Source organism: Coenobita brevimanus, chromosome 3 (genome assembly GCF_032717465.1).
Source record: "Coenobita brevimanus isolate Jiangsu-jjx chromosome 3, ASM3271746v2, whole genome shotgun sequence".
NCBI classification, from domain to species: domain Eukaryota; kingdom Metazoa; phylum Arthropoda; class Malacostraca; order Decapoda; family Coenobitidae; genus Coenobita; species Coenobita brevimanus.
The window spans coordinates 12,931,805-12,945,995 of NC_136956.1; the positions used below are offsets into that span (position 1 = coordinate 12,931,805).

At 43.8% G+C, this 14,191-nt stretch overlaps 1 protein-coding gene across 1 annotated transcript in view; it reads left to right on the top strand.

The window, feature by feature from the left end:
- The window catches only part of LOC145393212 (macrophage mannose receptor 1-like), a 147,599-nt gene extending 143,873 nt beyond the window's left edge, over positions 1-3,726 (top strand). Inside the window, exons 8-10 of the mRNA XM_080267415.1 lie at positions 1,903-2,011; positions 2,897-2,984; positions 3,448-3,726. Coding sequence (XP_080123541.1) covers positions 1,903-2,011; positions 2,897-2,984; positions 3,448-3,726 — 476 coding nt within the window. The remainder of the gene's footprint in view (positions 1-1,902; positions 2,012-2,896; positions 2,985-3,447) is intronic.
- The last annotated feature ends 10,465 nt before the right edge of the window (positions 3,727-14,191 follow it).

A 14,191-nucleotide genomic window follows, 5' to 3' on the forward strand; every position in this document is an offset into this window, starting at 1 on the left:
ATACACTTGCAGAAATCTATTTTTTTTTGGGGGGGTGACCTTTTTTATTTTTTTTTTTAACTGAGAGGAATAAGGGCTTTCTTCTTTGTTTTTAAGCAAAACTTCATCGACTTGAGGTACAGGAACATAAGGCTGTGAAAATGTTATAACCCTAATATATATATATATATATATATATATATATATATATATATATATATATATAATCAGCCGTTGAGGTCCACTGCAGGACCGGCCTATCCCTACCGAAGCAGGGACGATACAGCCATGTATCTCTACCCAGTGGCTTAGGCTGTCTGGTAGAGATTGTATGTAGGGTGAGAAGTGCTTGTGAGTGTGATTGTAGTGGCTTTGGATGTGAGTGTAGTCTGTGAACCAAGTGTAATCGGCCCGCCTTTAGTCGATTGGGTGCAAGCATACAAGTATGCGACACTGGTTCAACCACAGCACCCCTTGTCTCCACCAAAGTAGCAAGTGGCTTGGTGAACGCTTCTCAAAGTTTTTACAACTCTGGCAGGAGGCGAACCCGTGCTCACCAGCGTGCGAAACGCACACTCTACCACTGTACCACAGAGGCTCCATATATATATATATATATATATATATATATATACCCCCGCTATTTCACTGCCCTGCTCCCAACTCACACACCCCTCTCTCATATACTGTACCTCTCTACTCCATCCGTCCATCTCATCCTCGGCCTCCCCCTCCCTCTCCCCCCCACCACCTCATTCACAAACACTCTCGTCATCAGTCTCTCACCCTCCATCCGCTCCACTTGGCCAAACCACCTCAGTGTGTTCCTCCTAACCTTCCTATCACATCCACATCCACACCACAACGCTTTTTTATATCCATTTGTCAGCCTGTCTCTCCATGTGACTCCATAGGCTCCTTTCAAATAACTCATTTCCACTGCTCTCACTCCTGACGTGTGTCCTTCCAACAACGTCCAAGCTTCACTTCCATACATTAGAGTTGGTATCACAGTACTGTCATGTGGTATCTTTTTCACTTCCATGTTCACTTTCCTGTTTCTTATCACTGCTTTCAAGGAACCAGTAACCTTTCTTCCTTGTTGTACCCTTTCAAGCACTTCACCCTCCAAACTTCCATCCTTATTCATCACACTCCCTGAGTACTTAAACGTACTCACATTTTCCCTTTCCTCACCATCCAACCTCGCTGAACATTCACTGACTTCACCTCTCTCAAAGACCATCAGTTTACTCTTCCCTACATTCACCTTTAGATTCCATTTTTTACACACTGTCCCAGACTCATCCAGAAAGCCTTGCAGCTCCCCTTCATCTTCAGCTAACTGCACAGTATCATCTTCAAACAACAGTACTGGGAGTTTCCAAACACTACCCTCTCTCGTTAGGGCCACTCCAACATCCGCTGTCCTACCTTCTCTTTTATTACCCCATCTGTGTACAGATGGAACAACCATGGAGGCATGACACATCCCTGTTTCAACCCAACCTTCAAAGAGAAAAATTCACTCAGTAACCATCCACATGCACTGCAGCCTTAGCACCACATACATACTCTTCATAGCATTCAACAGCTTCCCATCTACTCCATATATTCTTAACCCGAGGCGTCCTGATGATGTATGGATACGTCACCTCGTTCTGTCACACTGACACCTGACGATGCACCCATACGTTTTGCAGTTGCAAGGTCCGTCATTTGCATATTTTTCAAATCTCACGCGTGATTTTTGGTAAGGAAGCGCGGGACACCTTCCACAACCTGCCATCAGGCAGGAACACTCTCCAACCCTGCATGCTCCCTTGTCTCGGTCACTCACCTGTTGGCAGTGACCCTGAACAGACATGGCACACTGAGGTCTCTCTGACACTGAAATTCAAGCTACCCTGGATGCCTTCACAGGCGATAGCGATTCCCCACTTGATGATGACGTGGCTGACAAGGATTACGTGCTTCCCGAAGTTGAAACAAGCAGCAGTGACGAGGAAATTCCATCTCCAAGGAAGCGGCGGTATGTGATGTATCGTGAGGCTGGAGAAGGCCAGCCTGGACCCCAACCATATGCACGCACCTCTCTCCAGCCCCAAGGGGAAAGGGAGGCTGAGGATGAAGACGAGGGCGAGGACGAGGACGGAGCCGTGGGACATGGTGCTACCCCATGGCTCAGGAGAAAAAGGATTTCGCTGCAGGGAGCTGATGGGACGTCGAGGAGGAGAATCAGGTATGGGTCTAGTGCTTTGTATGAAGAAGGTGGGAGTAGTGTGGCGGTAGTGAGTGATGGATGCGAAAGTGGTGTGGTGGGAGTAAGCAGTGAAAGTGAAAGTCGTGGTATTAGGGAGGCAGCATGAGCACGTAGTGTGAGGCAGCGGGGAGGTGAGGAGGAGCTGCTCCCTAGCACATCTTTCACCCTACAATATTCCCACGCTTCCTCCTCCCCACAGCCCCATGATGTGGGGAAGGGAAGGAAAGGGAAGGGAAAGGGGAAAGGAGAAGGGAGAGGGAAGAGGAGTGCGGTTGGGTAAGGGCGCTGCTCTCCACCTCTCCAACCTCCCCCACCACCCTCTCCTCCCCACCCCGATGAAGGCGACAAAGGGGACGAGGCTGGAGACAATAGTGTCATGGGACTGGGAAGATGGGAGTAATTTCATTCCCATCATTCACCCCTTCACTGAGGAGTGGCGGTTTGGCTGCACGGCTCCAGGAACCCATGCCGGCTCCACCAGGGTGGATTTCTTCCACCTGTTCTTTGGGAAGGAGTTTGTGGAGTGGATTGTGGAACAGACTAACACCTTTGCAAGCAGCTAGCGCCATGAAAGCGAGTGTGAAGGTAGGAGAAACAGGCACTCCCTCCAGTATGATTACCCAGTTACCGTAAGTGAGATGTTTATCTTTCTAGCCCTGGTCCTTTTGATGGGTATTGTATGGAAAAGACAAATTCTGGCATACTGGTCTATGGACCCTATAACCAGCACACCTTTCTTTGGGTAAGTAATTGGCCAGAATTGATTTCAGCAAATTCTCTGCCACCTCCACATTTATATGCCGACGATCCCGCTAGTGCTAATAACATGGATAGAATGAGGAGAATAAGGCTGGTATTTGATCACCTGCGGGAGAAGTTCCACTCATCCTTCTATCCTTATCGAGACCTTGTCATAGATGAGTCTCGTTTTGTGGAGAGGCAATATTTCTTTTTGCCAGTACATACCCAGCAAGAGACACCGTTTTGGGTTCAAGATCTTTGTTATGTGTGACTGTAAGACTGGTTATGTGCAAGACATAGTCTTGTACACCAGCGCACAGACAAACATAATAGAAGATCGAAGTATTGGACTCTCAGGGGCCATGGTAAAGACAATGATCGAGGAGTACCTTCATCGTGGTCACGTGCTGTGCCTGGACAACTGGTACACTAGCCCCCTTCTCACACGGTACCTAAACCTGCAGGACACCGGAGTCTGTGGTACAGTAAAGAGAAACCATTGGCATGTGGTCAAGGTTGGGAGGAAACTTGACAAGAATGAGATGTTTTTTTTCAAGGTAAATAACATCCTAGCCACCCTGTGGAACAACAACAGGGAAGTTTCCCTCCTATCGATGGTACACCGCCCCCTCATGCACCACACAGACTCCATGGATTACCACAGCAAGAGGAGGCGCCACATCTGGAAACCTGAATCGATATTGGACTACAATTATCAACATCAGGCAAGTGGCTCAGCCTAACTACATGATTTCCAGTGTGCAGTGTGCCAGGACCACGGTGAAATGGTACAAAAAGCTCTTCTTCCACTTGCTTAATATCACGGTCCTGAACTGCCACTACCTCCATGCCTTGACAATGGGAACCTCAGAGACCTTCAAGGGGTTTGTAAGGGAGCTGTTCCACGAAATCATTGCGAAATATGCACAGGACAGGCCCCGCCACTGCCACCGCCCCACCACTGCCACACAGACTCCCCTACATCTCACTGCACGCCAATTCCCCAGCACCATACCTCCTAAACCGAACCACCCTAGACCCCAGCGGTGGTGTCACGTTTGTAATAGTTCCCGAGTGAGAGAAACCACTCAAAGAAAAGAGACGCGGTACGAGTGTGTGGACTGCAACATTGGCTTGTGCGCTGAGCCTTGCTTCAAAGAATACCGCACGTTAGTGCATTACTGATACTGTGTTTGCTTGCAATATGATGATCTAAATGCTGAAAATATGCGATAATCTGACGCTCACTATAATAGTAAGGTCTGTAAGTAAGTGATAACAGTAATATTAGGTGAAAACTGGTGTAGTGTATGTGGAAAATTATAAGTGGAAAAATAAAATGTAAGTTGAAACAGTAGTCATAGCAAGTTTGCTCACTATGTAAATATGCGATAATCTGACGCTCACTATAATAGTAAGGCCTGTAAATATGTGTTAACAGTTATATAAAGTAGAAACGGGTGTAATGTTAGTGGAAAAGTATAATGTAAGTGGGAAAATAGAATGTAAGTTGAAACAACTGGCATAGCTGGTGTGCTCACTATGTAAATGTGTGCAAACATTATGGTAAATATAATCGTAAGGCCTGTAAATATGCGATAACATCTACATAAAGTGGAAACGGGTATAATGTTAGTGGAAAAGTATTATGCAAGTTGAAAAAATGAAATGAATGTTGAAACAACAATGTTAGCAAATCATCACTGACCAATTGAGGCGATGTTGCTAGGTTCGCCCAGTAGAACAATGCTTATTTCACCTTTATTTTTGTATAAAAAACAATATACTCTTGTACTACATATTATTTTTGTTTGTAGTAAAATAATATCTACATATTTTGAATGGTTTCCTGTACTAAGCCCTACCATAGGTGCTGCAGAGCACCTCCATAGACACGGTACCAGGTGTATAGAAGGTATATCTGTATAGGCCACTTATAGACCTGGTGACCACTTTCTTGGTGTTTTTCCATTGATTCTCACGAAAAGCGGAGGTTTGAGCCCCCCAAAAAATTTTCCAAAGTCTCCCGGGACTAGGGGGGGTCAGTGGTGGAAAATCTGCTGGGACGTGGCAGGTTAATACTTTCCACAACCTTTGTCTATCCACCCTGTCATATGCTTTCTCCTGATCCATGAAGGCCACATACAACTTCTTTCCCTTCTTTAAAAACTTTTCCACTAAAGATCTAAGAATGAATATCTGATCTACACAACCTCTTCCCTTCCTAAAGTCTCCCTGTTCTTCTCCAACTAATTCCTCTGTTATTTCCCTAACTCTGTCAATAAGTATCCTACCATACACTTTTCCTCTTACACTAAGAAGACAAATGGCCCTATGATTACCACACACTTCTTTTTCCTCTTTTGCTTTGTACAAGGGAATAATTATACCTGACTTCCAATCCTCCGGGACTCTGTCTTTCTCCCAGGCCAATCTGCACATCTTCCACATCCATTCTACTACTATCTCTCTCCCATGTTTCAGCATTTCACCACACACACCATCAATTCCTGGGGCTTTCCCCAATTTGATTTTCTTCCTTGCTTCCACAACCTCTATCCTACTGATTTCTTCTTGTCTTCTCACCTCCCTCCTTCTCCCAGCCATTCGTCAGCCACTTGTACTAACATTACTTCCATTCTCTATCTTCAACAATTCCTTAAAGTGTTCTCTCCATCTGCTCACTTTTTCTCCCGTCTCCACTAGTCATCTACCATTTTTATCTTTCACTCGCCTACTAACTTCACTGCCAACGTGTCTTACTTTCTTCACCTCTCTCCAGAACATTTTCTTACAGTCCCTCCACTTTACACTCAAATTCCTTCCAAATTCCTCATCCACTCTCTTCTTACTCTTATATGTATAGATAGATACTCTTATTTACTGTGTATATATATATATATATATATATATATATATATATATATATATATATAGATAGATATATACCGGTATATATATATATATAGATAGATATAGATATAGATAGATAGATAGATAGATAGATATGCAGTACAAAGGTGGATAAGCCAGAAAGATTGCTGGGAAGGATTGTTACGTTAAGTTGTTTTGGCAAGGGAGATAGACGGATATTAAAAAAAAAAAAAAATCATGGCAGCGCAACACATGGCCTCGGAGTCCTCTGGGGGGAGGGGGGAACATAAATGCCCCCACCTTCTGTCCCTCTCCCGGTGTCAACTCGAGTTGCTTGGAACCACTGTCTGTCTCTTTTCTTCATCATTTCTGCAACATTCGCGGATTTTCCTCTAACTTTCTCTCTGTTGAGCACCACCTCTCCTTCTCTAAACCTCACCTTTTTTTCTAACTGAGACTCAGCTGTCTGAGACAACTGACAGCAGATCCTTTTCTGTATCCTCCTCCTTTCCCTATACTCATCTCAAAGCCAAAGGTGGCTGCTGTGTATGTATACACAACAACTTACCTTGCTCTCGTGTTCCTGAACTTGATTCCTCTTTATTCTCTACTCTCTGGCTTCGGCTTTCCTGTCATTCTCTGACTGAATATATCTGCATTGTTTACTTATCTCCTAATTCTACTGACTATCAATAATTCTTTATCTATCTTACTTCTACGATGGAACACATTCTATCCATTTCTCCTTTCTCTGATCTCCATTCTAGGAGATTTCAATGTTCACCACCACCTTTGGCTCTTCTATCCTCTCACTGCTCCACCTGGTGAACAAGCCTATACCTTTTCTGTCCTTAATGACAGCACTCTACCCATATCCCTGACTGCCTTGGAGAGAGCTTCAACATACTTGACCTCCTCCTTACAACTAATCCTTCTGCTTACGCTGTTAATCTTTTCTCTCCGTTGGGCACCTCCATTCACAACCTTATCACTTTAACCTGTCCAATCGCTCTGGTATGGCCTGTGACCCTCCAATGAAACGTTGTCTGTGGCACTTTGGAGCTGCTGATTGGGAGGCCCTCAGGCAGTACTTCTTTGATTGCTCTGCAATGATTATTGCTTCCATGGCCAGGAGCCATCTGAGTGTGCCTTGCGCATTACGGAGGTTATTCTCTTGGGCATGAAAGCATACATTCCTTTCTTATTTCCTCCAACTAATGCAAGAAAGCCTTGGTTTAATCACGCTTGTTCTAATGCTGTCCGCAACAAGGAGAGGGCCTATATAAGGTACTGGAGCCAACCCACTCCTGAATCACATCTTTTATACATTGCTGCCAGGAATCATGCTAAGTCTGTTCTTTGCTCTGCTAAAAATGATGTCATCCGTACTAAATGCTCTCAACTCTCCAACTTGAATTCTTCCCGCTCCTTCTGGAACCTTGCCAAAAACCTTTCTAACAACTTTACCTCATCATCCTTCCCTCCTCTTTTCTATTTTGATGGCTCTGTAGTTATTTCTTCTACTGATAAAGCAGATCTCTTCACTCAGACTCTCTTCTAATTCCACCTTAGACGATTAAGGTGCTGTTCCTCCTTCACTTCCCCCCTCTGACTTCCTCATGGCTGACATTAAAATTTCATCAGCTGATGTATTTTCTGCCATCACAGGCCTCAATATTAATAAGACATATGGGCCTGATGGAGTCCTCTTGTTTTCAAGAACTGTGCTTCTGTGCTTACAACCTGAGTAGGCAAACATTTTCGCCTTTGCCTATCAACTTGTACCTTTCCTTCTTGCTGGAAGTTTGCTCTCATTCAGCCAGTCCCAAAGAAGGGTGACCATTCCAAACCCTCTAACTATCATCGAATTGCTTTAACATCCTGTTTCTTAAAAGATTTTGAGTCAATTCTTAGTAGAAAAAATTTAAAGCATCTTTCCTATCACAACCTACTATCTGATCGTCAATATGGGTTCCATCAGGGACGCTCCACTGGCGGTCTTCTCACCTACCTTTCAGACTCCTGGTCATCCTCCTTTCGGGACTATGGCGACAGCTTTGCCATTCCACTTGACATCTTAAAGGCTTTCGATCGAGTATGGCATAAATCTTAATTTCTAAACTGTCCTCTTACTGTTTCTATCCTTCTATCTGTGCCTTCATCTCTAGCTTCCTTTCTGGTCGTTCTGTACCCGCTGTTGTAGATGGCCATCGTTCTTCTCCTAGTCTATCAGCAGTGGTGTTCCTCAGGGCTCTGTCCTATCACCAACTCTATTCCTTTTATTCATCAATGACCTTTTAAGCTGTACATCTAACCTATCCACTCATATGCTGATGACTCCACCCTTCACCTTTCCATGGCACACTTAATGTCTGACTTGGCTCGTATCTCTGACTGGGGTAAAAACAATCTGGTTGTTTTTAATGCATCAAAGACTCAGTTTTTACACCTATCAACCCGACAATATCTTCCATAGGTATACCCAGTAATGTTTAATAATATTCAGCTCAATCCTGCATCATCCTTGAACATACTTTGGGATTTCATTTACTCGTGACTTAACTTGGAAAGATCATATTACATCTCTTGTAAAATCTGCTTCCAAGAGATTAGGTGTGCTAAGCCGACTCCGTTCCTTCTTTACCCCTGCACAATTGTTGACTCTATACAGGGGTTTTATCTGCCCCTGTGTGGAGTACAACTGTCATGTGTGGGGAGGCTCCCCACATACAGCTCTTCTCAATAGGGTGGAGTCAAAGGTTTTTCATCTCATTAACTCTCCTCCTCTTACTGACTTCCTGCAACATCTGTCTCTTTGTCACACTGGTGCATCTTTTTCTCTCTTTCTATTGCTACTTCAATTGTCACTGCTCCTCCAAACTGTCTGCATGCATTCCTCCACCTCTACGACGGGTGCGTAGCACCCGTCTAGCAGCAAACTCTCATCCCTTTTCTGTCCAGCTCTCTGATGCAAGAGTTAACCGTTACTCCTAGTCCTTCATTTATGCAAGAGGTCAGCTCTGGAACTGTCTCCATCTGTCTGTATTTCTTGTTTCCTACGAACTCCAGTTTTTCAAAGGCACTGTGTCCAGGCATCTCGAAATGATCGGATCTTGAATTTGGCTCTCTCTTATATTTTATTTTTCTCTTGGAAGGAACAATAGTTGCGGGCTCGCGGCCTTTGGTTCCTTCTTCCTCGCATTATAAAAAATAAAGTGTGTTGGTTGTGTGGAAATGGGTGGAATATGTTTTGAATGTTATGAGATTAAACGATAGGATATTAGCAGTGAAGAATTTGTTTGGTGGAATGATGTTTGCAATGATATCGGCATATGCTCCACAGGCGGACTTACATGAGGCAGAGAAAGTTTGATTTTCGTATGACTTAATATGCATAGTCAGTGGTATTGGGGATGAAGAGATAGTGGTTTTGGGAGACAACTTAAATCGTCATGTAGGATATGAAGCAGGTTAGGGATATGAGGGAGTACATGGGAGATATGCATATGGTATAAGAACTGCGGGAGGAGAGAGGATACTCAAGTTTGGGGAGGCAATGAATACGACTGTTTGCAACACACATTTTAGGAAAAGAGAATAGGTTGATTACATACCAGTCTCGTGGAAATAGCAGTCAGATAGATTCTAAATTTTCTGGTAAGAAGGGCTGATAGGAGGTTAGTGAAGGCTGTTAAAATTATAGGAAGCGAGGAGTGTGTGCAGCAGCACAAATTATCGACAGGTGAGATGGTGCATAAAGAACGAATGACGAAAAAAAGGACGTATGTACAGACGTCGGAATAAGTTCGTTTCCTTTTCCCTGGACTAAGGTGTTTGTAACACTGCTCGATGGAGAGGCATCCCCTCCTCCTCCCTTCCTCACAGTCCCACACTCCCACCCAACCCCCCCACTTTTCTCTCCTACCCCATAACCCCACCCGGTACCCACCATACTCTCGCTCACAGCCAGCTGTAGGGGATTCTGTACTTCAAGCACCTGTCTAATTTTACATGTAGTCCGAACAACTAATATAGGAATAGTACAGTATATATCATAAACCAAATTAGGAAAAGGTTTACTAAACTCTGTGTGTGTGTGTGTGTGTGTGTGTGTGTGTGTGTGTGTGTGTGTGTGTGTGAGAGAGAGAGAGAGAGAGAGAGAGAGAGTTAAAAGACAGGGAGTGACAGGCGGAGAGGGAGAGCGAGTGGAAAAATGAGAAATGAGAGGACAGTTACGGAGAAAATAAGAAGGGGAGAGTCAAGGAGAGAACAACGAGAGCTAAGAAAAGAGACAGAGAGTGAGAAGAAGAGACATGAGCGATGAAATGAGATACAAGCAGTGTGAAATGGAAAGAGAAAAGGGAGATGTGTATAAAAAGGCTGGGAGACAGGGAAGTAGAGACGAAAGGGGAGAGAGCTGAGAGAAAATAGGAATGGAGCAAACATAGAAATAGGGATAACAAAAAGAGAAAGTGGGAAAGAAAGCTACGGAACGAAATACTGAGAACGATAATGAGAAAAATTAGAAAAGGAGGCAAGGTAACAGGGAGGAGGAAGAAAGTGTGTTATTCTGGCAAGGACGCAGGAAAAGAACTAAGGAGGATAAGACGAAATCATTGAGGCTGAGTAGAACGAATGTAACATTCAAGTAAAAAGGGAGGAAGAGAAACAGAGAAATTAGAGAAATTTGCGAGAGAAAGTAGAGATTAAGGGTGGGAAGAAAATAGGTTAATTTGGGGGGCAAGAAAGAGGAGGGGGATGTTACGAAGGGGAGACAAGGGGAGGGAGAGGGAGGGAGGGAAGGAAAGACAGTGGGAAGAGCGAAATGAAAGAAGAGATTTCGGGTGACAGGGAGAGACGGAGAGAGGATAGAGAAAATGAGCATGCAGCTATTACTGGGGGAAGAAAGCAGTGAAGGAAATGGATTTAGTACAAGTAAAGAAATACGGAGAGCAATGGAGAAAAATAGGTAAGACATATGATGAAAAAAGTAAGACAGAGTTGTGACACAGGGAGGGAGAAAGAAGAGTGAGGTAAGGAGGGAGTCTCAAAGGGAGAGAGAGAGAGAGACGAAGAAAAGGAAGAGAGAGGGAGGAAGGTAGTGACTGAACAGATAGCTATGAAGAAAGGGGAAGATGGGAAAAGGAAACTGGGGATGAGACAAAGGATCCAGAGAGAGAGAGAGAGAGTGAGAGAGGGGGAGGGAGAGGGGGAGGAGAGCAGTACATAGACAGATAGGTCGACAAATATTCAGAAAATGTGTGTGTGTGTGTGTGTGTGTGTGTGTGTGTGTGTGTGTGTGTGTGTGTGTGTGCGCGCGCGCGCGCTTCCGTCCCTGTGTCACTCCTGTAACACTGTTCCATTTTTTCACCTGCGTGTTTTCTTCCTCTCTGCTTTAGTTTCTTCTCTCGCTCACCTTTTTTAATCAGTATTTCTCCTGTTTGTTCTTACCATTCCAACTCTCTCTCTCTCTCTCTCTCTCTCTCTCTCTCTTTTGCAGTATACTCTTTTTCCCCTCCTTTCCTTCTCACTCTTTTTTCCACCTCTCTTTCTCTTCCCCATCTTACATCATGTCTCTCTCTCTCTCTCTCTCTCTCTCTCTCTAGGAATAAAGAGATTGTTTCACTTCTATATCTCCTTAATACGGCCACTTCCTGAGTTGCTGTGGAATTTTGGTCGCTTGGAAAAGACATACGTCGACTTAATAACAGTTCAGGAGACTAAGGTATCAGGTTCGCCTGAGAACTGTGGGACTTTTTTAGTAGAAACTCGTAGACTACGAGGTCAGCTCATTACAGTGTTTAAAACCTGAATGGGTTTCACAATCATTACACAGAAAGTTGATTACTCTTAACCCGGACGCGGCACACAACCATGGTTGGATGCTGTAAATGAGAAAATTTACCAACAGAATTACGTGAAAACTTTTTCACGTGCAAGATCTGCTCCAAATTGAACTGACTCAACATGGACGTTGTTAACACTACAGTGGAGAAGTTTAAGGGATTCATCGGCAGGATCTTACACTAGAATAAATGTGAATTGGATATGCATTCCCAGGCAAACAAAAAGTATCTCCACGGTATGAGCTGCAGTCATTAAGATCCTAACTTTTCCTTGTAACTCCTCTCTCTCTCTCTCTCTCTCTCTCACACACACACACACACACACACACACACACACACATTGTAGTAAACCTTTTCCTAATTTGGTTTATGATATATACTATACTATTCCTATATAGTTGTTTGGACTATACATAATCAGAGAGGAGCTTGTAGTACAGAAACCCCTACAGCTGGTTGTGAGCGTGAGTATGGTGGGTACCGGGTGGGGTTATGGGGTAGGAGAGACAAGTGGGGGGGTTGGGTGGGAGTGTGGGACTATGAGCAAGGGAGGAGGGGATGCCTCTCCATCGAGCAGTGTTACAAACATCTTAGTCCACGGAAAAGGAAACGAACTTATTCCGACGTCTGTACCTAGGAAGAATATATGGAAGCTGGAGAACCAAGCAGTAAGGGATGCTTTTTATAGCGAGATGAGGAAAGTGGTGGCTGAACAGGAAACCTTTGACAGAGGCATTAATGAACAATACAGAGCCCTCAAGAAAAACGTCTTGAGAGTTACCCGGTACCGATGCAGTATGTGGTTGGACAAGAGGCCCACCAAGATATAAAGTAACTTGGTGGTGGGATGAAGGTGTAGAAGCTGCAGTTAAGGAGAAAAGAAGGCTTTCCCAGGAAAGGAAGAAGGGTGGTAACTCTACCATAGACGATACCAGCCAGAATGTCCCAGTACTAGAACTTGACTCTCCCGAAATTGCCCCACTTGAAATACAGACAAGATACGAAAAATCCATCCTAGACAATTTACCTACCAACAAAGCTCCAGGCCCAGATGGAATTCCGCCAATTGTTTTGAAAAAGTGTTCCCCTGAACTTGCCTCTGTCCTTGCTAAATTATTCAGACTATGCATACGTACTTCTTTATTCCCAAATTCATGGAAAGAAGCCAATATCCAACCAATTCCGAAGCAAGGAAGCTCCTCTGACCCCTCTGATTACAGACCAACAGCTGTCATATCTTCTCTTAGTAAGGTATTTGAAACTTCAATTATTAAGCACATTGTTAAACATCTTGAATCCACCAACTTAATTAGTGACAGACAATATGGTTCTCGCCACGAAAGATCCACCATTGACATACTCAATCTCCTAACTCATACCATCCATCAATCAATTGATCTACATGGAGAAACTCATGCAGCAGCTCTTGATATTTCTATAGCTTTCGACAGAATATGGCACCGTTCCCTGTTGTCCAAACTCCCTTGCTCTGGACTAACGTCTTTTGTTCCATTGATTTCTTCATATCTCAGTGGCAGGAAAATAAGAGTAAAAGTAGATGATGTATAATCCAATTTCCACTCAATTAACGCCGGCGTGCCACAGGGTTCAGTTCTGGCACCAACCCTTTTTCTGGTTCATATTAATGATCTCTTATCTGTCACCCACAATCCCATCCATTCATACGCAGATGACTCAACACTACATAGTTCATTCACACTCAGACACCCATTTACAAAGTCTAATATATCTACCTCTCAACTCAGTACAGCCATCTCCATAAATCAAGTTCTATCTAAGATCAGTGAATCGGGGCAAAACAACCTTGTCTCTTTTACTTCTAGTAAAACTAAATAGGCCTATATACAATTTACTAATCGACAGATCATGCCAGATTCGTACATTACCTTCAGTGCCACTAATAATCCCATCTCCAAAAGTATTGAAATTCTTCGCGTCTCACTTAACAGTGCCCTCAGCTGGACCTCTCATGCAACTTGGATTATTGTGCAGAGTCCGTAACTTCTTCTCTGATGAGCAGTTAGCTGTAATTTATAAGAGTCATGTACGCTCTCAGCTTGAATATTGCTCACCCTTGTGGAATGGATCTGGAGAGGTTGCATTAAAACAACTAGATAAAATTCAGAACAAAGCAGTTAGAATTATTAATAACCCTGCCATTCACTACCTCCCCTGCAAGTAAGGAGGAATGTTGGCTCCCTTGCATTATTTTACAGATTTTTTTTGGCAAATGCTCAGACGAAGTTATGTCCATGATGCCACCTCTCCATGCCTTCCCTCGTTTTTCTCGGGCATCTGGTAGCGCTCATTACTGGAATGTAACTTAGTCATATTGCAGAACTTCTGCCTATCAGAATTCTTTCATTCCCCGAACTGTATCTCTCTGGAACTCGCTTCTCCAGAGTTGTTTCCTTCCATTTTTCAACTCACAGCTGTTCAAGTCTAACTGTTACAAATATTTTATGAA